Source organism: Oncorhynchus clarkii, chromosome 4 (assembly GCF_045791955.1).
Source record: "Oncorhynchus clarkii lewisi isolate Uvic-CL-2024 chromosome 4, UVic_Ocla_1.0, whole genome shotgun sequence".
Classification (NCBI taxonomy): Eukaryota; Metazoa; Chordata; class Actinopteri; order Salmoniformes; family Salmonidae; genus Oncorhynchus; species Oncorhynchus clarkii.
In genome coordinates, this window is record NC_092150.1 from 58,453,417 (window position 1) to 58,478,121 (window position 24,705).

Consider the following 24,705-nt stretch of genomic DNA (forward strand, 5'->3'; position numbering starts at 1 on the left):
ATCACATTGAGCACGTCTGGGACCTGTTTGATTGGAGGGTGACGATGGGGCCATTCCCCCCAGTAATGTCCGGGAACTTGCAGGTGCCCTGGTGGAAGAGTGGGGTAACATCTCACAGCAAGAACTGGCAAATCTGGTTCAGTCCATGAGGAGGAGATGCACTGCAGTACTTAAAGCAGCTGGTAGCCACACCAGATACTGACTGTTACTTTTGATTTTGACTCCCCTTTTGTTCAGGGACATATTATTCAATTTCTGTTGGTAACATGTCTGTGGAACTTGTTCAGTTTATGTCTCAGTTGTTGAATCTTGTTTTGTTCATACAAATATTTACACATGTTAAGTTTGCTGAAAATCTTGTTAGTTAGCCACTAGCCAGCCATCCAGCTTGTTAGTAAACTTTTTTCACTTGCTGTTCTGTCATATTTTTCTACACATTTCTAACTTTATATATGACATTATGTTTTGTAATTCAACGTTTTAAAAACATAGTACAGTCAAAGTTTTTTGGGATAAATAATGGCATAGCTCTATTGTTTGACATTAGCGCGCCTTTCCTGACATTTTAACTTTTTCCTTTCTTGGTTTTGTAACAGTATCAGCAGTTTTCCCGCAATCTTTAAAATGACGCGGGAGAAAAGTGCAATCTGATTGGCTGCACCCTCTAAGAAATTTAAATACCAACAAAAGCTTTGACTCTATTGACGACTTGGAATCGACCGCCAGAAATTCAATAAATACGGGGAACTCGAGTTGTTTGCGTTTGATTGTGGCGTTGATCTAGGCAATGGAATTGTGCTGTTGATAGTTGTGAATATATATATATTTTTTTGCAATTTTACTGACGTTTAACTTATCCTCAAATTGTTTCTGTTGTGTAACTCGTGTGTCTTTAAAAATGTTTGCAACTCGTTCACCACTCGTCAAGAAAGATGAAAACGCTATCACCACTCAAATGGACAACATTTCACTCGTTGACAAGGAAAACACGGTAAGTTTGAAGTCGACGTGAACTCTATTTATTTTACCTAGCTATGTTTTGATGTCGTTGGTTTTATTTAAAAGGTGGTTAGGCAAACTCGCCTCAGCTGGTTAGCTAAATGACTTTACTAGCCGTAACCTAACTAGGCAAAGTTAACCTGTCACGTCTTTCTGTCCAGCACATTAATCAATTGAATGTAAATTAAGGAAGCCAGTTATCTAATTTGTCAAAGGTAACGTGTCATTCCTCCCAATGCAGCCCCCCAGCCTGAACATGACCCGGATTCTGGCCTCGAAAACCGCGCGCAAAATCTTTGCAGATTCTGAGGTGCGTGAACAATGGCTACTTTTACTTTAAGTTGTCAGTTTATGCAGTGCTCATTTTTGTAGCTCATCGACATGCGTAATTAACTCTAACATGATAATTAGCTAGAATGTGTCCGAGGTGTTCATTTGCCGCAAATAATGTCGCCTATTCTAGCTACCTGCCGAGTCATCAAATCATGATGCCGTCTATGTCAAATGTAAGCTAGCAATCGAGGAACTCAAGTCAATATGTTTGAATGGTTAGTAGTAGTTACACAAGCTGTCTACTCAAGTGTTTCATAAGGCTAACGTCAGTTGCTAGCCAGTAGCCTTCCATTCCAGCCATGTCACGAAAGCCTTTGTCTTGAGTAGGTCACTAGCTAGTTACTGCTAACAAGCTAACTAATGTTACATAGCATAACTCAACCGTCTTTAACGTTGGGTTGTGGACAGTCTACATAAACTGGTATGCCTTTTTGTCTTATTACATGCATGTATTTCCACTTAAATTATAAGCACATTCTGTTTTTCTAACCATTGAGGAAAGTTTGTTTTAGCTCTGCAACATTTGACTAGTAATGAGATTAAACTATTTTTAAAATATATTTTTTTATACTTTGTTAGCCTAAATATGTCGAGAAATTCAATGCTGAAGAAGAGCCACTCCTGAAGGATAATCCACGCCGGTTTGTCATTTTCCCTATCAAGTATCATGACATCTGGCAGATGTATAAGAAGGCAGAAGCTTCTTTCTGGACTGCAGAGGAGGTATGTCCAAGTTGCTGCATCATTAGTGGTGTTGGCATAAGTAAATGATATGTGAGCTGGTTCATGATATTTTAGTTAATTTTGTTTTCCAGGTTGATCTGTCCAAAGATACACAACACTGGGAGTCTCTGAAGGAAGAGGAGAGATACTTCATCTCTCACATACTGGCTTTCTTTGCTGCTAGTGATGGCATTGTCAACGAGAACCTGGTAAATTGCTTGTGTGTGTACAATACAACAGTCAATATTTAGCTATCTACACAAGAAATCACTGATCTAATAGGAGTCTCCTGTTTCTCTACTAGGTGGAGCGCTTTACACAGGAAGTCCAGGTGACAGAAGCAAGATGCTTCTATGGTTTCCAGATCGCCATGGAGAACATCCACTCTGAGATGTACAGCCTGCTCATTGACACCTACATCAAAGACCCCAAAGAGAGGTCAGACTGTCAGTCAAGCTCTTAGTTGGTAGTGCAGGGGAGTTCTGTATTTTCTGGCAGTGGTAAGAAGTGCTGGTTTATGTACCTCAGCTTTTAATGGGAGCTGAGTGTAGCTACTAGTTCTTAGCTCAGTGGGCATGTGGTCTGCTGACTGGGTGGGGTCCCGACATGATATAGATGCCAGACTGTGCCTCATGATGATAAAATATACACCAATGCCCTTAATTCAAGACCCTACTGCAATATGTAGCTTTTAGGGTTACCGGACCAAATTTGCATAGGAATGAGTTAATGATCAGGAAATTCAAATTTAATGTGAGTCTAAGCAGTTGCTCTGTTCTATGTGCACTTTCTATGCTTCTGTTACAATTTTAATCTTATTTTCAGTTTTGTACACAGCTTTTGATTAGTTTGAAAGTACAATACTATATGTTGAATGTTTTGTCACATAAACTGAAATTAGTAGAACTTAGTGTTCTTAGCAACCAGAAATGGCAGTGATTTCTACACATTGAACTTTTTAAAGTCTTAAGCATTTTATAGTTCAGCCTTCTACTTTGTGACAATGTTGCCTAATATACTTTTCTTTGTCTTACAGGGACTACCTCTTCAATGCCATTGAAACCCTCCCTTGTGTGAAGAGGAAGGCGGATTGGGCCCTGAACTGGATCGGTAACAAAAGTGCTAAATTTGGTATGTACATAACTTTTTTCCTAACCAACACATGATTGGTTGGCCAGTTGGTAATGAGCGATGTTTTTATTCCAGGTGAGCGTGTGGTTGCCTTTGCAGCTGTTGAGGGGATCTTTTTTTCTGGCTCCTTTGCTGCCATTTTCTGGCTAAAGAAGAGGGGGCTCATGCCTGGCCTAACCTTCTCCAATGAGCTCATCAGCAGAGATGAGGTGGGTGTTTCTATTGCGTTGATTTACCTATGATCCCAGCATGCTAACCTAATTGAAATTAAATCATTACAACTATTTGGTTACTAATACTGCATGACGTTGGATACCTTTCATGTGCTTGTTTCACTGAAAAAGCAACGCTCTTCATGACTAGTTGACATGATCTTACTAACTAGTTCCATATGAATACAGGGCCTGCACTGTGACTTCGCCTGCCTCATGTTCAAGCACCTGGTGAATAAGCCCTCAAAGGAGACTGTCACTAATCTGATCAGGAATGCAGTTGAGATTGAGCAGGTATGTTGATTAAAAGTGAAGGACATGTTTCCCTGATTGAAAGTCCAATGCAGTTTTTCTATAATTTCTGGGTAACAATTAATTATCTTACTGTGATTTTCAAATGGCACATTTTGACCTAAACTGCACTACTTTTACCAGATCTATGGTCGTGCACTAAGGTGCCATTTGGGATATTAGCTTTTTGTACCCTGCTTATTAGTTTATGGTCTGATTGTTATGTTTGTTAATTTCAGGAGTTCCTGACAAAAGCCCTGCCTGTAAAGCTGATTGGTATGAACTGTGACTTGATGACTCAGTACATTGAGTTTGTCGCTGACAGGCTGATGCTGGAACTGGGCTTTGACAAGGTGAGATTATGGTTCATGGCTTTGTCTCCTCATGGTACCTTAATCCCTATGTATTTTTATATTTTATTTCACCTTTATTTAACCGGGTAGGCAAGTTGAGAACAAGTTCTCATTCAGAAATGAGACCTGGCCAATATAAAGCAAAGCAGTTCGACACATACAACGACAGAGTTACACATGAAGTAAAATAAACAGTCAATAATACAGTATAAACACGTCTATATATACACGATGTGAGCAAATGGGGTGAGATAATGGAGGTAAAGGCAAAAAAAGGCCATGGTGGGAAAGTAAATACAATATAGCAAGTAAAACACTAAAATGGTAGATTTGCAGTGGAAGAATGTGCAAAGTAGAAATAATGGGGTGCAAATGAGCAAAATAAATAAAAGAAATACAGTAGTGAAAGAGGTAGTTTGGGCTAAATTATAGGTGTGCTATGTATAGGTGCAGTAATCTGTGAGCTGCTCTGACAGTTGGTGCTTAAAGCTAGTGAGGGATATAAGTGTTTCCAGTTTCAGAGATTTTTGTAGTTCGTTCCAGTAATTGGCAGCAGATAACTGGAAGGCGAGGCGGCCAAAGAAATAATTGGTTTTGGGGGTGACTAGAGAGATATACCTGCTGGAGCGCGTGCTACAGGTGGGTGATGCTATGGTGACCAGCGAGCTGAGATAAGGGGGGACTTTACCAAGCAGTGTCTTGTGGATGACATGGAGCCAGTGGGTTTGGCGACGAGTATGAAGCGAGGGCCAGCCAACGAGAGCGTACAGGTCGCAATGGTGGGTAGTATATGGGGCTTTGGTGACAAAACGGATTGCACTGTGATAGACTGCATCCAATTTGTTGAGTAGAGGCTATTTTGTAAATGACATCGCCAAAGTCGAGGATTGGTAGGATGGTCAGTTTTACAAGGATATGTATGGGACGGCAGGGTAGACTAGTGGTTAGAGCGTTGGGCTAGTAACTGAAAGATTGATAGATCAAATCCCCAAACTGAAGGTAAAACATCTGTCGTTCTGCCTCTGAACAAGGCAGTTAACCCACTGTTCCTAGGCTGTCATTGGAAATAAGAATGTGTTCGTAACTGACTTGCCTAGTTATATAAAGGTAAAATAAAAATTTAGGGAATTGGGTGCCATTTGGGAAACACCGTGGGAGACTTGGGTCCTCTCTTCCTGGAAACGAGTGTTTGTCAATTAGACAAGACGGTATGCGAATGGAGGAGTGTCCTCTCCTCCTGCTGAGGAAACGAGTATTCTACCGGAGTCATTCGCTGAAGAGGTTTGATCTGCCTCACTCCCTTTGAATCTGCTGAAAAAGCATACACATTTGAAAACTACCCTAATTTTATCTAAGGTCTTGCACAACTAGCTAAATTTGTTTTTCACTTCACACATTCCACCCCTGTAAATGTAATTTGCCTGATGCATGCGTGGAGCAGGAGTCTTATTTCATACAAGCCCATTTGTTTCATCTTTGCCCTTTCTCAAAAGGAGGGAGGATGAGGACTGAGTTGAGCCTAACAATTGATAATCTTCTTGTCCTTTGAGACAAATGTGTCCTTTTGACATGACGAGTTTCAATCCAATAAAACCCCATGTTTGAGTTCTAACTATTTCCATGGGTCCATGCACTTTGTTTAGAAATTCATTCTGAAATGGGCTAGCAATGATGAAAAGCGCAGGGGTACGTACCTCAGCTGATAATGGGAGCTGAGTGTTGGTGTTCTCAGCTCAGTGGGCATGTGGTCTGCAGACTTGGGGTGCCAACACGATACAGACGCCTGACTGAGTCTTGCCTGTAAAGCTATAGTAAAAGCATGGACATGTAAAATGTAGGAGCTCACTACTGTAAGTCTGGAAAAACTTTGTTATATTGCAGATGTACAGTATTTAATTTGGATTTGCATTTAACAGACTTTCCACTAACTCTTCCATTTTAGATCTACAGAGTGGAGAATCCATTTGACTTCATGGAGAACATTTCGCTGGAGGGCAAGACTAACTTCTTTGAGAAGCGGGTAGGGGAGTACCAGAGGATGGGTGTGATGTCTGGCACCACAGACAACGCCTTCCGGCTGGATGCTGACTTCTAAAGCTCTGCTAAGCTCTTGAGACATTGACACTTTCAACACTTGAAGAGGACATGGGCCTAGCTACATGTTACTGGACCACCTCATTGTAGCTCCTCATCCATTCCTAAGAATGGTTCTCAAAGGACTCACTATATATTGCATAGCTTTTGACCAGAGCTTCCATGGGTCCTGGTTTTGGGAGGCAGACTAAGTCTTAATTGCTGGGTCCACAGACATCACCATGCACATTACCATTCACAACACACATCTCCTCCAGTGTCTGGTTTTATGATGTATTTGTATAGTAGCTTTTTAAATTGTTTTTATCTAGGTTTCTATTTTGTAATAAATGTACAAATTCAACATATGCAGTGGCTATTTTTATAATAATTTTAGCCTAGTGTTTTCTTTTAAGTTTACAGATGGTAATACTGAAGAGTCAACTCGTGGAATTAAAGTAAAATTCAGCTGACCCCTGTAATTACATTTGTGTTCATTTGGAGTCGCTAATATAGTTTCAGTGGTGTATCTACTTGAATAACTTGCTCCACTGAATTCCTAAAGACAATACTTAATAATTTTCCCTGACTCCAAATAAATAACATTTAGAATGCTCAGGCAGGACAGAAATATGGTCCCATTCCACCACCAATAGAATGTTTTGTAATCCTTATTGCCTCTGATCTGGTGGACTCACTAAAAACAACTGCATTTTGAAATGATATTTGAGTAACCCTGGCCAGTTGTGTGGGGGGAATGGACTCAATAGTCATACTTGAGTAAAAGTAAAGATACCTTCCTATAGAAAATGACTAGTGAAAGTCACCCAGTAAAATACTAGAGAAATCATAGATTGTTGATACTTCAGTACATTAAATATAATTGCAAAAATACATTTCAAATTCCTTAAGCAAACCAGTTGGCAAAAAAAAAAAATGGATTGCCAGGAGCACACTCAATAAGACTATTTACAGAGCATGTGTTTGCGTGTCAGATCAGAGGCCTTAGGGATGACGCGTGTGAATGGACCATTCTATCCTGCTGTGCATTCAAAATGTAACTTCGTATGGAGTAGTGGTCCTTAGGAATGTAAAAAGGTAAGTTACAGATATCCCAAAGCTTAAAGTACCACACCTTAAAGTACTCCACTGCTGTTCCAAAACAATTGTGCCATCTGGTTTGACATTTTAGGTGTAGCGTTTCCTTTTGTTACTATTACTCTGGCATTTGAGTACTTCATCCATCACTACTGTGCATTTAAAACGCGTAGTATTTTTATGGCTGACACTTAACGGAGTCATTTTCTATTATTGTCTACTTTTACTCAAGTACTTTATCCACCGCTGGCGTTTCATAGTGACAAAATGAGTGGCAAGGAACATTGGCATATCATCAAATTTGAGCCAGAAGTTGAGCAGTATAAGTAGGCTACTAAACAGTTCAACATTTATTTGAAACAAATCGTACAATGGATGGGTTGGCTGAAAACTCCCAAGAAAGCTGAGCGCTTCTATTTGTTAGAAGTCCGCCTGTTTTGATTTTGGATGGCCAGATTGCTAGCAAGAATGGCACATTTCTAGGTGCGTAATCGTAAATAGCTCATTTCAGTTTAGTTATTCTTATTAATAAGGTCTTGTTTTGATTGCTTTAATGTCAATGCTAATATGTCTCAAATTCACTAGCTAACGATGTATTTGAGACGTGGTCATTGTTCAAACGTATTTGTTTTCAATAAACATTGGAAGAAGATATAGTTTACATGTCAATCTTAGCCAACCTCATGTTTTGCCCCATGCTTTTGCGCGCGTCGTTTTTGATGCTAAACAACCAAACATATGGACCAAGGGCCCCCCACCCCCCAAAAAAAACATTGTTGCAAGAAAGAAAATGTAATAAAGCGCAATCTGAAAACCGTGCCTCGACCCCAGCTGTCACATAGCGAAGGCGGGGCTTTGAATGTCATTGGCTGAAAGCCGTTTGTTTTTACATCGTATGAGGAAGTAACCGGACGGTTAATGAAAAGCACGGGTCGTTGGCATTCTTGGGCCCATTTGAACGCTTTCTGCTGAACCACTCAACTATGTCGATCACGAACCCGAAACAAACTGTTCTGAATCCGGTGAGATGCTTTGAAAATATATATATATTTTAAATTGTGATTCATACTTGCTCATACATCAACTAAAGCGAGATAATATTGAATTCAGCTCGGTCAGTTAGCTAGTTATCAGCTAACGTCAGTTATACAAGCGTTGTCTCTTTCATCATTTATCAGGTTGATATGAAGCTGGAAAACATGGTTTGATGACGTTTGGTACACGAACAGTCCCACAAGTACTGAACCTTTCTGAAGTGTCTATGTAGGTCAGGCGCGTGCGTGCAATGTTTTTGACAGCAGGAAATAGTTCATGGAGCTCATGCCGCGTTCATGACAACTGGGAAATAAGCTCAGTGTTTCCCACTTGGAAGGTGTCCGTTTCAACCAGTAGGAAGCTCTATGCAAAACTTGCAAGCACATTTTAATTCGGAGGTTCAAGAGTTTCCATGTTGTCTTGAATGCCGCATCAGGTCATACTTTCACTTTAGTTTTGTAGAATATGTCTATTATGAGTGTTTCAGTTTAACATGCATTCTAATTTCATGCATTCAAACAACAACCTAGTCTGACTATTTTGCTATCAATTAACACATTCTACTCTACTCACAGACCATTCCCTTTGCTGGGACAATCCTGGGAGGTTTACAGCCGGGGGAGATGGTGCTCATTCAAGGCACTGTTCCCAGTGATTGTGAGAGGTATGGGGTTGATTATGGATACACTACACACACATCTCAAGAATGACATCACATTACCGTCACGTGTCTCTAGACATGCAGTCATATGAAAGAACATTTTATGGAAGTTGATGAAGTCGCTTATAGCAAATTACAGCTGTGTGCGTGTGTCCAGGTTTCAGGTGGACTTCACCCGTGGGAACAGCACAAAGCCCAGAGCGGACATAGCCTTCCATTTCAACCCTCGCTTTAAGAGATCTCCCTGCATCGTGTGCAACACACTGGAGAGAGAGACCTGGGGCAAGGAGGAGATCCTGTATAAGAACGCTTTCACACTGGGGTCAACGTTTGAGATGATCGTCCTGGTGCAGAAAGACGAGTTTAAGGTCAGGATAACTAGTGATCAGATTAGATGCCTTTAAGCCCATACTCGTAAATCGTCTCATAGTAGCGGTGCTGATCTAGGATCTGTTTTGCCTATTACTAATCACAGTTAATAAGGTTAAATGGACTATGGGGATCTGTTCCTAGATCAGCACTCCTACTCTGAGATGCTTGATACATACAGCCCCAGATTCCCCTGATCTATAATAGCCTTTGCCCTGGATCAATGTTCAGGTTCATAATTATTCATAACAATATTGTTAATTGAAAAGACTGGCTCGTGGTTCTGTGGGAATAGGTGTAGGTGCTTTTTGGCCTTTTTGAGAGTTTTCAACATGCAACATACTTTTCATGTAGAGAAAGGGATGCTCTTGAAATAAATGTTTTCCTCATGATCACGTCCTTTCCCTGTATCAGGCATAAGCCTGTGGACACGTCCCAAATGGCACCCTATTCCCTATTTAGTGCACTACTTTTGACAAGAGCTCATAGGGCCCTGATCAAAACTAGTTCACTATATAGGGAACAGGGTGACATTTGGGACATGGCCTGTGACTCAAAGATTCACTTTCATTTCCTTGTTTTTTGTGTCACTGTTCAGTCCGGTGGTTGTATATTAAGCATGGGGGAAGGTGCTAAGTCAGTTTTGCCTGCAAGATGTGTTAATAATTCAGTATAATATATTTTTCACTTCCCTTAGTGGTTGAGGTTGGCTTCAGAAGGTTTCTTATGGCTAAGGTAAAAGCCAAATACAGTGCATTTGGAAAGTATTTAGAGCCCTTCCCTTTTTCCACATTTTGTTATATTATAGCCTTATTCTAAAATGTATTAAATAAAAAAATGTCTTCAATCTACACACAATACCCCATAATGACAAAGCAAAAACAGGTTTTTAGAAATGTTTGAAATATTTAAAAAAAATATTTAAAAAAAGAGCCTTATTTAAAGTGGGGAGAACAAGTATTTGATACACTGCTGATTTTGAAGGTTTTCCAACTTACAAAGCTTGTAGAGGTCTGTAATTTTTATCATAGGTACACTTCAACTGTGAGAGACGGAATTTAAAACAAAAATCCAGAAAATCACATTGTATGATTTTTAAGTAATTCATTTGCATTTTATTGCATGACATAAGTATTTGATACATCAGAAAAGCAGAACTTAATATTTGGTACAGAAACCTTTGTTTGAAATTACAGAGATCATACGTTTCCTGTAGTTCTTGACCAGGTTTGCACACACTGCAGCAGGGATTTTGGCCTACTCCTCCATACTCCATTCTCCAGATCCTTCAGGTTTCGGGGCTGTCGCTGGGCAATACGGACTTTCAGCTCCCTCCAAAGATGTTCTATTGGGTTCAGGTCTGGAGACTGGCTAGGCCACTCCAGGACCTTGAGATGCTTCTTACGGAGCCACTCCTTAGTTGCCCTGGCTGTGTGTTTCGGGTCGTTGTCATGCTGGAAGACCCAGCTACGACCCATCTTCAATGCTCTTACTGAGGGAAGGAGGTTGTTGGCCAAGATCTTGCGATACATGGCCCCATCCATCCTCCCCTCAATACGGTGCAGTCGTCCTGTCCCCTTTGTAGAAAAGCATCCCCAAAGAATGATGTTTCCTACTCCATGCTTCACGGTTGGGATGGTGTTCTTGGGGTTGTTCTCATCCTTCTTCTTCCTCCAAACACTACGAGTGGAGTTTAGACCAAAAAGCTGTATTTTTGTCTCATCAGACCACATGACCTTCTCCCATTCCTCCTCTGGATCATCCAGATGGTCATTGGCAAACTTCAGACGGGCCTGGACATGCGCTGGCTTGAGCAGGGGGACCTTGCGTGCGCTGCAGGATTTTAATCCATGATGGCGTAGTGTGTTACTAATGGTTTTCTTTGAGACTGTGATCCCAGCTCTCTTCAGGTCATTGACCAGGTCCTGTCATGTAGTTCTGGGCTGATCCCTCACCTTCCTCATGATCATTGATGCCTCACGAGGTGAGATCTTGCATGGAGCCCCAGGCCGAGGGTGATTGACCGTCATCTTGAACTTCTTCCATTTTCTAATAATTGCGCCAACAGTTGTTGCCTTCTCACCAAGCTGCTTGCCTATTGTCCTGTAGCCCATCCCAGCCTTGTGCAGGGCTACAATTTTCCCTGATGTCCTTACACAGCTCTCTGGTCTTGGCCATTGTGGAGAGGTTGGAGTCTGTTTGATTGAGTGTGTGGACAGGTGTCTTTTATACAGGTAACGAGTTCAAACAGGTGCAGTTAATACAGGTAATGAGTGGAGAACAGGAGGGATTATTAAAGAAAAACTAACAGGTCTGTGAGAGCCGGAATTCTTACTGGTTGGTAGGTGATCAAATACTTATGTCATGCAAATAAAATGCAAATTAATTACTTAAAAATCATACAATGTGATTTTCTGGATTTTTGTTTGAGATTCCGTCTCTCACAGTTGAATTGTACCTATGATAAAAATCACAGACCTCTACATGCTTTGTAAGTAGGAAACACTGCCGATTTTGCAGGTTATCAAATACTTGTTCTCCACACTGTATTCAGACCCTTTGCTATGAGACTCGAAATTGAGCTCAGGTGCATCCTGTTTCCATTGATCATCCTTGAGATGCTTCTACAACTTGATTGGAGTCCACCTGTGATAAATTACATTTTTGGACATGTTTTGGAAAGGCACACACCTACCTGTCTATATAAGGTCCCACAGTTGACAGTGTATGTCAGAGCAAAAACCAAGCCATGAAGTTGATGGAATTGTCCTTAGAGCTCCGAGACAGGATTGTTTCGATGCACAGTTCTGGGGAAGGGTACCAAAAAATACATGCAGCATTGAAGGTCCCCAAGAAGACAGTGGCCTCCATTATTCTTAAATGGAAGAAGTTTAAACAACCAGTTTAAGCAACAATTTCTAAGATTTTACTGAGTTACTGTTCATAGTAGGAAATAAGTCAATTTGAAATAAGTAAATTAGGCCCTAATCTATGGATTTCACATGACTGGGCAGGGACGCAGCCATGGATGGGGCTGGGAGGGCATAGGCCCACCCACTAGGGAGCCAGGCCCAGCCAACCAAAATGAGTTTTTCCCCACAAAATGGCTTTATTACAGACATAAATACTCCTCAGAAACCCCTTGTCCATAAGACGATCCCACAGGTGCAGAAGCCAGATGTGGAAGTCCTGGGCTGACGTGGTTACTCGTGGTCTGTGGTTGTGAGGCCAGTTAGACGTACTGTCAAATGACATTGGAGGCGGCATATGGTAGAGAAATGAACATTAAATTCTCTGGCAGCAGCTCTGTCGGACACTTTGTGCAGTCAGCCTGCCAATTGCATGGTCCCTCAACTTGAGACGTTGTGTGACAAAACTGCACGTTTTAGAGCTGCCTTTTATTGTCCGCAGCACAAGGTGCACCTGTGTATTGATCATGCTGTTTAATCAGTTTCTTGATATGCCACACCTGTCAGGTGGATGGATTATCTTGGCAAAGGAGAACTGCTTACTCACATGGATGTAAACACATTTGTGCACACAATTTGAGAGAGATACGCTTTTGTGAGTTTGGAAAATGTCTGGGATCTTTTATTTCAGCTCATGAAACATGGGGCCAACACTTTCAATGTTTTATATTTTTGTTTAGTATAGTAAAGAACTCATCACCTGGTTGTCTAGGTCTTAATGGAATGAGTTTGACACCTCTGCTTTAGAGGATTCTCCCACTGTTTGTCTCACTGTTATCTACCTCTCTCTAGGTGGCAGTGAACGGTGCTCATGTACTGCAGTATAACCACAGACTGGACCTGGATAAGGTGGACACACTGGCCATTTCTGGAAAGGTCAAGGTTCAGGCCATCGGCTTCTTCCCCGGCTCTGTAAGTAACTCATCCTAACTTCATTATTATATGTCAGATATGAAACATTTTATATTATCCAGCTATAGCCTAACTGGCTTTATGATTTCAAGGCCTCCAGCCATATGTTATGCACCTCAAGTTGAATTCTTCACAAGACTTATATGTCCTTGCCGGAGATTTAAGTTCTGAACAACAGTTTGACCTGTTGTGACCCATGGGTGTAAAAAGTTTTTGTCACTTCAAATTGTAGAACCCCGGTCCACCTCCACCTGGTGTTGTGAACAACAGAGGCCCACAAGCCAATGTAAGGAAGTTGCTTTATCAACATGAAATAAAAGGAAATCTATTGTTGCTAAGACTGCTAACGCGGTTGTGGTGCTTTTGGAGGGGAGCCTTTTTGACTCCAAGCGATGGGATTGTTTAACACACTGCATGGACTCTTTATGCCAACATGTATAGCATTAAATTCAAGTCAAGTATGCTTTGCCTCTAATGAGAGCAAAACGTTTACTTTCTTTTTGACAGGAAGTGCTTTCAATGTCAGATGACTTGGTAAGTTGTTATTACATAATATATTATATGATTGTAATATGAAGCAGCTGTGCTGCCGATGTAATACATCACACATTTGATTAGAACAACATTTGTCAACTCGTTTTTTACATTTTTTACATTTCAAATCAAATTCAGCCCACTGGTGCCACAACAACTGGGCCTTTGGAAGTTGTCTTATTGAATCACCTATTCCAGACATGGACAAATATCCCAATAGCATTACAGCAGGCTCTGAGGGACTGTGATGTACATGTCATTTTCCACAGCGTCACGGTCAATCCGAGTCTGGAAGATTTGGTGCCATGTACTGTACCACCTAGAGCCTTATATTTGCAATACAACGCTCTGCTACTACCTAAGGTTCATCACATGTTACTCTGTACCAAGTCTGTTTTGTGATGCACCATTTTGAATACTTTACTCGTCTGACATGAACTGTGCTATTTATTTTGTGTGACCTGCTGACAGAAGTCATTTGTGATTTTTGTTGTTGTTGTTGCAGAGTCTGCCCTTCAGGGGCAAACTGACCAAGGGGTTGAGTGTAGGACACACCATCACAATCAAAGGACAGACCAGCCTGTACCCACACAGGTATGTATGTAGCAGGCTAGGGGACATGAAAGGATTGTCCAAATATAAAATATAATTCACATTACTCTGTTCAAATTCCACACCATTCTTTATCCATAAATTCTCTGAAACTTAGCAACTGCTCAATTAACATTGATGAAATGCAGCGTTTTGTCATTCGTTGCTAAATTGACTTTTGTATTTAACTTGTAGCTTCTTGGTGAACCTGAGAGTCGGTAACACGGAGGACATAGCGCTCCACCTGAACCCCCGTATGAAGGCCGCCGTGTTTATCCGTAACTCCTACCTGTCCGAGTGCTGGGGCCCCGAGGAGAACACCCTGCCCAGCTTCCCCTTCTCCCCTGGGGAGTACTTTGAGGTAACCCTTCCCCACCCTCTCCCTCTGTACTCCACTGGAGTGTATTCATTATCAAAATGTTAGGCAACAGAAAACATTTTGCGGGTTTCTTATTGGTGAAGTTCAGGTAGTCCCACTCTGTTTCTTTCCGTTTTCTTCTGTTTGGTGTCTAGTGAAAACGACCCTGGATACACTTGGAATGTCTGGGGAAACGCCATCTTTCATGTCAATAGTCTTAAGACAGAGAATTTTGGTCTGAAACAGTTTTATTGTCTGCCTGGAATCATTTTTGAATGACAGTATCTGCATTAATTCACAGCAAGGCCCAACAATGGAAAGATACAGCATTATACTGAATCATTCTGAATCCCATTGTTTTATGTCAGATAGCATGACTTTCATTCCATTATGTAGGAGCGATGCTGCCTGATGCAAGATCATGTCTGAATACTACATCTGATTCTACCCCTCATACCCTCGCCCGTTTGTTGCTCGTTCTAGATGATCATCCTGTGTGAGGCCCACCAGTTCAAGGTAGCGGTGAACGGGGTCCACCAACTGGACTATAAGCACCGTGTCCAGGACCTGAGCCGCATTACTGAGCTGGAGATCCTGGGAGACCTGCAGCTGCTGGATATCAAGCTGTGGTGATCCCTGACCTCCAAGATCTGTTTTATGTCCCAATTGTATCTCCTTCCTCCCAAAGTGTGCTTTTGTTCACATTCCTTCATTGATTGATTTGAAAGGAAATGACCCGCATGAGAAATATGGTGCTTAACTTCCTCTAGCTAGCCTATGCCTTCATCAATCCAATGCTTTTAAGGATATATTATTAGGACACACTGCTAACCTCCAAGATCTGACCCCAGTCACCCTTAGAAGGACCTCCAACTCTGGCTACGTCACAATTCACAACCCTTTTCCAGAAATGTAGTAGCAGTAGCAGACCTTTCACACTCCCCTTCATGGATTTAAAAGGATTGGTGCAAGCATTGGCTGGAGGAAGTATCCACCATTGTAAAAGCCATGCAAGAAAGTGTGCAAGTGTGCATTTTGGGAGAAGCATGGAGAATGGGCCATAGCCACCTCAGCCAGGGATTCAATATAGCTTCGCTGAAAAGCATCTTCCACTGCATGTCCTCTACCCATTTTATCCTTGATATTCCTCCTATGTGCGTGGTCTGGTTTTAATTTGGGACTCTCAGTACATTAATGGACTACTAATCAAGTATCTGACAACATATCAATTCATTTTGGGCAGGTTGAATGTAATTAGCAAATTATCTGCGGAAGCAGGTATGGGTAACGTGACAAAAGGGTAGGTAAAAACAGAAACACCTTTTTATTCATTTGAGGCAACGTGGGCAGGGTGATCAGGTGGCTATTGTGATAGCATCACTATGATCCGTTTTGTAATAATAATTTTCGGCCTAACGCATCAGAATAGCAATTCGTTTTAACCTTTTCATCCCTGGCATGTGAAAGCGTTCCTATTAGCAGGTTATCTCATTTACTAGACTCTACGGCAAAATATTTTCCGCCACGGGCATAAAATATGGATGAAAGCTGATCTAATTTATTATAGCTCTATGCTGTTGCACTGCTACCACTTCTCCAATCTAAAAAATCGCATAATGTGATATGTTATACAATATACCATGTAGTACAAGAGTGAGCTTGTATGGTATTGAATGACATTCTTGTTTACCCTTTTGCCTAGTTAAATAAAAATACCCTTGATAACTGAGCAAAAAGGTTTATTTTATGTTTACGATATACTGGGAACGGTGGCTAAACTGACACTGGCTTATATAGCAACTTAACCACTATGTAACATATATATATATATATATAAGCAATATCTGCACAAATATACAATTTATCAGGGAGCCTCTTTAACAAAAAGTTGGGTAGTCATCAACTTTCCTATGCAAGTTTCCACATAGATATTCGTGAGCTATCATTTTAAAGGTGGATTTTGTGCATATGCTACTGTGTGTTGAGTATTTTCTGTCCCCAAAACTGAAGTTTTATATTTGAATATCAACCAAGAACAACTGTAAGCAAAAGCCTACAAGCTTTACCATAGGAAATGACTGAAGTATGTGTAAAGTTGTGTGACCATAATAAACTAACAAATTAAAGTCGCACTCCAGTCTCCTTTTTACTTAGTTTATCACCTGATTTACTTAACAAAAGGCACATCTCAAAAGGTTTAGGTGTAGGGGTGTGTGTGTGTGTGGTACCACAGAATGAGTCATAATACCCATAAAACCTCGTGTTCAAACAGAGAAATGGTTACAATCATTTATCCCATAGGGGATTTTAAGAAACTCTTCAAATGAGGGCTGTTTTGTGTAGACTTATTTACTCACTACATTCCTAAAGAAAATAATGTACCTTTTACTCCATACATTTTCCCTGACACCCAAAAGTATTCATTACATTTTGAATTTGAAGCAGGAAAGGAAAATGGTGCAATTCACGCACTTATCAAGAGAACATCCCTGGTCATCCCTACTGCCTCTGATCTGGCAAACTCACTAAACACACATGCTTTGTTTGTACATGATGTCTGAGTGTTGGAGTGTGCCGCTAGCTATCAATACATTTTTTTTTTTAAATTGAAAATGGTGCCGTCTAGTTTCCTTAACCTCCTGAAGCTAGGGGGCACTATTTTCATTTTTGGAAAAATAACGTGCCGCTAGCTATCAATAAATAAATAGAAAATCGTGCCGTCTGGTTTCCTTAATATAAGGGTTTGTAAATGATTTATACTTTTACTTTTGATACTTAAGTATATGTAACAGTAGAAGTTTAAACCGTCCCCTCGCCCATACCCGGGCGCGAACCAGGGACCTTCTGCACACATCAACAGTCACCCTCGAAGCATCGTTACCCATCGCTCCACAAAAGCCGCGGCCCTTGCAGAGCAAGGGGAACTACTACTTCAAGGTCTCAGAGCAAGTGACGTCACTGATTGAAACGCTTTTTAGCGCCCACGCTAACTAAACTAGCCGTTTCACATCTGTTACACTCACCCCCCTTTTGACCTTCCTCCTTTTTCCGCAGCAACCAGTAATCCGGGTCAACAGCATCAATGTAACAGTATAATTTTTAACCGTCCCCTCACCCATACCCGGGCGCGAACCAGGGACCTTCTGCACACATCAACAACTGACACCTACGAAGCGTCGTTACCCATCGCTCCACAAAAGCCGCGGCCCTTGCAGAGCAAGGGGAACTTCTACTTCAAGGTCTCAGAGCAAGTGACGTCACTGATTGAAACGCTATTTAGCGCCCACGCTAACTAAACTAGCCGTTTCACATCTGTTACATATCTTTTAGCAATTACATTTACTTTTGATACGTAAGTACATTTAAAACCAAATACTTTTAGACTTTTACTCAAGTAGTATTTTACTGTGTGACTTTCGCTTTTACTTGAGTCATAACTTTACTCAAGTATGACATTTTATTTTTTTCCACCACTGAAATGTACATGGTTATCAAAACATCACGTCAGGGTAAGCCTGCACAAAACACAGACCTTATTTAAAGTGTTTCTAAAATTCCCTATGGGAAAAATGAATGGTGGAAAATTGATTGGAACCATTTTCCTGTTTGCCCGCTAGGCTACATGGGTACTATGACATCTCCACTGTTGGGCTGTACTGTTCCTGCAAGCTAGGAGCGAGGTTGATGATATTAGAGGGCACCCTCAGACCTACTCATTGAATGACTTACTCAATGAAGTGTATAAAAAAAACACTATTTTGCTCACAACACTTTTTTATTTTATTACCCTTGTGTGTGTACATTCCTGTATTTATAGGTGGGACATTCTTTTGCAGTGAGTCTTTAATCCAGCACTACTACCGCCCTTGTGAAAGCTATACACTCCTGTCTGACAGCTACAGATTCCAGAAAACCAGTAATGGTGAGGGTGTTACTTGAACATGTGTCCAAATCCATTGTTCGAGTAGATCAGGCAAAGCTCTCACAACATCTGTCTGACATTGAACTGTGTCCTAGGTTTACTAGCCTGGCTCAGCAGCTACACCACCAGAAAGAAGGCAGAGAGTGATGGCAAATGGCACATTTAGGCCTTGGTCAGAGGTCACTTCTGGTGTGCCACAAGGGTGTGTGGTTTCACCACATCTGTTTCTCCTTCACATGTCCACCCGAAAAGTTGTCTTCAGTGACACTCTGGATACTGGGTATGCGGACAATATAGGGTTGTCCCGAGGCATACCATTAACCAGCATCCAAGAGGACACTTCCATGGGCTTGGAGGCAAAGCAGCTGGAAGAGTGGGCCCCATCCAACTACATGCTCCTGAACGGATAAAAAGTCTGTGGAAATTCTGCTATGTTTTTCAACAGACCCTCCACAACCTGCACCTCTAATCCTAGGAGAACAGGAAGTACCAGCGGTAACAATGACCAAATATCTTGGTTTTTATCTGGACTCTAACCTCAGTGGTGACACATGTGGCGCAGTCAAGGCCTCAAAACGCCTACACTTTTTGACTGTCCTTGTCAGAAATGGCCGACCAGATGAATATCTGGTCACAGTATACACTACACTGATCAGGCCTTCTCTGGAATACAGTGGAGTGCTGTTAGTTGGATGCAGTAAAAAGCAGCCGGCCCAAATAGACAGGGTGCAGAGGGCCTTGAGGTTCATCTCCAGAGGTTGAGCAGTGCAACTACAGCTCCCGTCCCTGCAGAGCAGGCGACAACAGGCTGCAGTGCACGCTTACTTTAAAGCTGCACCATTTTCTCTACTCCCCAATGGAAATGTTGTATACTTATTTTTGTTAATCCTCGATGATTCTTAATCAAGTGCATCATTTTGTATGTGTACCTTGTTTTAAATGATCAAATACATGAAACTCCAAAAGAACATGTGTAGAATTGCAGGAAATGTACTTTAAAACTAAACATTTCTGCCAAGTGACTGCGCACCTGGTGAAGGACATGCACACTCTTGACCACCCACTGAATGACCTACCCACTGCCACCACTCTACCCACTGCTATCAGACTGTGAAACACCACTCTGCCCACTGCTATCAGACTGTATAATTACTCTAGCTCTTAAATGGCCTTTCCTTAAAATTCTCTTTTTAACAATCACACATTAACATTTCAATTTTCATCATGAAAAATGTCCTTTAATGTTTCAAGTGTCCTGTATTCTATTCCTGTCACGTATTATGTGTTATGTATTTTAAATGAGTGTTTTGCAATTCTTAGTAATGTCAATTCTGCATTTTATCTGCGAGTAAGAATAAATGGAAACTTAATATATCCTTCATTGATTGTGCGTTGTGTATTCTCTTTGACGACAGACTGAGTGCCAGTCTGTTTGTGCTATCATGCCAACTCCCTTAGCACTGTTTGTCTTGACAACGAGCAATGGCAAGAGCACCAACAGATTTGGGACCAAGCTACAGTACTTTCAGTACAGATGATAAGTCTGAGGGCAAGTGAATCTCAGTCCTCAGTGTATCCACTAGAGAGCAGTATACAGCCTCTATCAGCCCTAAAAATAGCATTCGCATCATTATCTCACGAACCATCCAGCCAGCAGCTGATCCCTCACAGCTGGCTTTGCCATGTAGATCTACCAGTACCTACACAATGTAAATAAGATATCAGTCACTGCCGTCAGCTGACTCAGGGCCGGCTCCAGGCATTAGTGATATAAGCGATCGCTTGGGGCCCCCGGCCGCTAGGGGAATCGCAGGAAATGACTTTAAAACTGCAAAAATATTTCTCCACACCATGGCAACATGAGTAGAATTGCAGGAAATTAGCTGTAAAACAGCAAATATTTTCTCTCCACCCTATGGCAAAATGTGTAGAACTGCAGAACACTTTAAAACTGCACCATTTTCTCTACTCCCCAATGGAAATGTTTTATACTTTTTTTGTTTATTCTCGATGATTCTTAATCAAGTGCATCATTTTGTATGTGTACCTTGTTTTAAATGATCAAATAAATGAAACTCCAAAAGAACATGGCAAAATGTGTAGAATTCAGGAAATGTACTTTAAAACTAAAAACTCTGGTGGTCTCCCAACCAAGTTTTGCTTAGGTCCACAAAAAGGCTAGGGCCGGCCCTGAACTGGCCTGCAAGCATTCAGTCGTAGACTTGTGATAGAGCATGATACATAGTCATACACTTGGTAGCATGGTACAGAAGAAGCTGTTGGAATGGCATTGTCTACTCCAAATCAGTTTTGGTCAACAGATTACAGTTGCAAAAAGCCAGTACCTTTCCCTAAATTCCCAGGTTTTCCTGAAATCCTGGTTGGAGGTATCCGGATGTCCTGCATATTCCTCCTGATTCTGGGAATCTTCCGACTGTGACGTCTGGAAAACCTGGGAATTTTGTCAACAGTTGTACCAGACTTAGCTAGCAGCTCATTTCCGTCTGCAAAGGGTATTCACTGAAAAGGGTATTGGGTATTGTGTTGCCCTTCTGTCAAATGACTGCGCACCGGCTGGTTGAATAAATAAAATCCACCCTTGTACATAAAAAAATGTGAATTTATTAATTATCCACAGGCATTAATGTATAAAGCTGGAAGTCAATGACAATTTCTTGGCACAGTAATCATATTACATATTACCTACATCCCAAATGGCAACCTATTCCCTATATAGTGTGCTACTTTGCCAGAGCCCTATAGGCCCCGGTCAAAAGTAGTGCACTAAATAGAGTGTGACATTTGGGATGCACAATGATGTTTTGGCATCACATTTGAACAAAACAAAAATGAAATGCGACTGGCGTCACACAGACACCAGGACTGACTAATGAACACCACCGATTACCACGTACAGTGTTGACACAATCTCAAACCGGAAGTGACATCATCTGTGGCCAGGGCTAACACTGATTGGCTGTGTCCATTACTACTGTAGAAAAGAGTGTCACCACTCAGGACACACAACACACGTGGAAACCTATAAACAAGTCCTGTATTTAGTCCGGATTCATGTCTTTCCAGCTAATCAACAGTCCCGAAGAACCAGGGAAGTATCACGCTGTGTGTGTCCTCGGATGTCAGCAAAACAAAATGGCAACTGCCTTGGTAGGTTTTAGCTGAGAGAGAGAAGAGAGATTCGGGTGATTTCCTCTACATGTCATTGGAGAATAAAGCACAAGTCATGAACATTTGGCAGAAGGCTGAACCTGTATCCAGGCCTGGTAGACACCTGGTAGAGCACCAGCTATACTACTGTGAAGAGGAAGTGGGAGTCAGAAGTGTGACTTTGGTCCTGGTCAGGTGCAGTGGAGACTGAGGGTCTGTCTGTCTGTTTGGCACTACAATAGCTTAACTCAACAGGTGGGCGCAAATCTGGGTGGGATGGAGGGAGCGCTCAGGTGGAATGTTAGGGGAAATATGGCTTTGGTCCTGAGTGTGGAGGGAAGGAGAGATAGAGAGGGGAGAGGCTACGTCCCAAATGGCAACCTATTCCCTATATAGTGCACTACTTTTTACCAGAGTTCATGGGCTCTGATCAAAAGTAGTGCATTACATAGGGAATAGTGTGATGTCTGGGTAGTGGTTCCAAAGAGCCAGGGGGAAATGGCAGTGGGGCCCAGTCTCAGACAGAGCTGAGTTTAACCAGGCCCCTGACAGAGTCCTCATGCAGAGAGTCCTGGCTGGCAGGGTCGTAGAACTGGGCCGGGTGGATGTGTCCACCGTGGGTCATGTGGGCAGCGCAGGGCAAAGTCAGAGGCATAGGGCCAGAGGGCGAGGGAGTCTCCTCAGGGCTGGCAAAGTGGTGGTGGTGGCAGTGGGTGTCTGGGTCCCTCAGAGTCAACATGTCCCCTGCACAGCTCAGCCCGGGCATGGAGGGCAGGGAGGGCTGGCTGGGGGCCAGGGAGGCACAGGGGACCACCAAGGAACTCTTCCCAGGGAAAGGGGGTCCCCCTCCACCAATCATGACGGAGTTGCTGTGGAGCAGGGGGGTGGCGGCAGCCTGCAAAACGAATTTGGTGCTCTGAATGCAGTGCTCTTGGTCACACTGAGGAGACAGGGACAGTGAAATGGAGAGATAGATGAAGATAAGAGAAGGGGAAAAAGAAACGGTAGGAGAATTATATGTTTTTGATGAGAGACAGGAAATTAAGGAAGGAAATTATAGGGGGAGTGGAAATACACACAAATAAAAAGGTTAACAGACAAAACAGAAAAAGGAGGAAAGAATAAAAAGAACATGAAGTTAACTCACTACGTCAACTCAAACAACTCAACACATTTTGAGATTGCCCAAAATGGATTATTTTAGTTTAAAAAAAATAATATTTTCATAATCTCTCCACGGGCGTTTGGCCAAAGTTACTTGTTCTCACAGCTGCCAGCTTCAAACAAGGCTGTATGCAAATGAGGAACCACCCAGAAGACTATGATTATTCTGCTTGAGATATAAAACACCTATTTGAAAAGCAATGCAGGGAGAGGATCCACCGACGTTGAGGGAATTATATTCATCATTATTCAGCAGAGTGATTTAAAACATGGATATATTCAGAGTGAGGGTGATAGGAGTTCCTCATCCGTCACACTTAAAAGCAGAGTGAGAAGTGAGAAGCTACACCCCGTTGAATTAATGAATACAAAACACATGAGCTGTGTTCATTTACTATTAAATACTGCTCTCTGGACCAGAGGGTAAAGCCCACGGCAGCCACCGAAAGAGAGCGAGCAAGAAAGAGAGAGAGAGAAGTAAGAGCGAGAGAGAGAGAAGTAAGAGCGAGAGAGAGAGAGAGAGAGAAAGAGAGAGAGAGAGAGAAGTAAGAGCGAGAGAGAGAGAAGTAAGAGCGAGAGAGAGAGAGAGAGAGAGAGAGCGAGAGAGAGAGAGACAGAGAGACAGAGAGACAGAAAGAGAGAGAAAGAAGTTCAGAGCCCAATAATGACATGGATATAGACCGATTACTGCCCTCTGTTGGCCTGTAATAACATCAAAGCCTGGTTCAATTTGTCATTTGTAAGCGAGAGCCCTTGAGTGAGTTACTGACGTACAGTATTAAAACCTCTACAGGATCGGTGGGTCCCCCGCGAAACGGCTGAGGTAGCGTAGGCTAATGTGATTAGCATGAGATTGTAAGTAACAAGAACATTTCCCAGGACATAGACATATCTGATATTGGCAGAAAGCTTCAATTCTTGTTAATCTAACTGCACTGTGCAATTTACAGTGGCTATTCCAGTGAAAACCTACCATGCTATTGTTTGAGGAGAGTGCACAGTGATGAACTTGAAAATGTATTAATAAACCAATTAGGGACGTTTGGGCAGTCTTGATACAACATTTGGAACAGAAATAAAATGGTTAATTGGATCAGTCAAAAACTTGCACATACACTGCTAGTGGCCGAAATCAAAATTGCGCCTGACTAGAATAATACATTATGGCCTTTCTCTTGCATTTCAAAGATGGTACAATTTACTTTACAACAAAAGAAAACATCGTTATCTTTTACCAGATCTAATGTGTTATATTCTTCTAAATTAATTTAACATTTCCACAAACTTCAACGTGTTTCCTTTCAAATGGTATCAATAATATGCATATCCTTCAGAACCTCAGAACCTCAGGAACCTCAGGCAGTTAGATTTGGGTATGTCATTTTAGGCGAAAATGGGTAAAAAAAGGTATTTGAAAGCGTTTCTCAGCAGATTTAAATACTGAAGTGCCAACTCAGTCCTGTCAAACACTAAACATCTATTTACAGAATGCATAAAGAATCACACACACAACCTACCATGTGAGTGTGAAGCTGGGTGGAGGCGTACATGCTGCTTCCGTTGGAGTGTGACACAGGCTGGGGTGTGTCTGACTGGATGAAGCCTCTTCTGTCAATAAGACTAGGAAGAGAATACAGGGGACATGAGCAGAGGTCTTGAAGTGTGTGTGTGTGTGTGTGTGTGTGTGTGTGTGTGTGTGTGTGTGTGTGTGTGTGTGTCGGCAAGAGCATGTGTGAGTTTGTTTGGGTGCGTGTGTGGGAAGCCTCCAGGCCCCATCCCTCCATGCATACTCACACACAGAGCAGACTG

The 24,705-nt window shown here is 41.9% G+C and overlaps 3 protein-coding genes and 1 non-coding gene across 5 annotated transcripts in view; 3 read left to right on the forward strand and 1 right to left on the reverse strand.

Annotated features, from left to right (window-relative positions):
* Positions 1–675: 675 nt before the first annotated feature.
* LOC139406998 (ribonucleotide reductase regulatory subunit M2) lies at positions 676–6,479 on the forward strand. Its single transcript, XM_071150230.1, has 10 exons — positions 676–991; positions 1,241–1,309; positions 1,912–2,055; positions 2,148–2,264; positions 2,360–2,493; positions 3,092–3,186; positions 3,262–3,395; positions 3,588–3,692; positions 3,929–4,042; positions 5,985–6,479. Exons 1-10 carry the CDS (start codon positions 899–901, stop codon positions 6,135–6,137), a joined length of 1,158 nt encoding a protein of 385 aa, XP_071006331.1. The 5' UTR covers positions 676–898; the 3' UTR covers positions 6,138–6,479.
* Positions 5,705–5,839, forward strand: LOC139408175 (small nucleolar RNA SNORD94). Its single transcript, XR_011634229.1, has one exon. It is a non-coding gene; the product is annotated as a small nucleolar RNA SNORD94 (small nucleolar RNA).
* A 1,541-nt stretch (positions 6,480–8,020) lies between the features above and the next one.
* Positions 8,021–16,774, forward strand: LOC139407000 (galectin 8a). Its single transcript, XM_071150231.1, has 9 exons — positions 8,021–8,235; positions 8,824–8,912; positions 9,067–9,277; positions 13,040–13,159; positions 13,392–13,445; positions 13,667–13,693; positions 14,199–14,287; positions 14,480–14,645; positions 15,126–16,774. Exons 1-9 carry the CDS (start codon positions 8,197–8,199, stop codon positions 15,273–15,275), a joined length of 945 nt encoding a protein of 314 aa, XP_071006332.1. The 5' UTR covers positions 8,021–8,196; the 3' UTR covers positions 15,276–16,774.
* A 4,397-nt stretch (positions 16,775–21,171) lies between these two features.
* Positions 21,172–24,705, reverse strand: part of LOC139407007 (palmitoyltransferase ZDHHC14-like) — a 48,340-nt gene continuing 44,806 nt past the window's right edge. The window contains exons 8-9 of one of the 2 annotated variants that reach the window (XM_071150246.1): positions 24,414–24,516; positions 21,172–22,672 (exon numbers count right to left, since the gene is read on the reverse strand). In XM_071150246.1, the coding sequence (XP_071006347.1) occupies positions 22,250–22,672; positions 24,414–24,516 (526 nt within the window). In that variant the 3' untranslated portion in view covers positions 21,172–22,249. The remainder of the gene's footprint in view (positions 22,673–24,413; positions 24,517–24,705) is intronic. The other variant, XM_071150247.1, reaches the window with a different exon arrangement.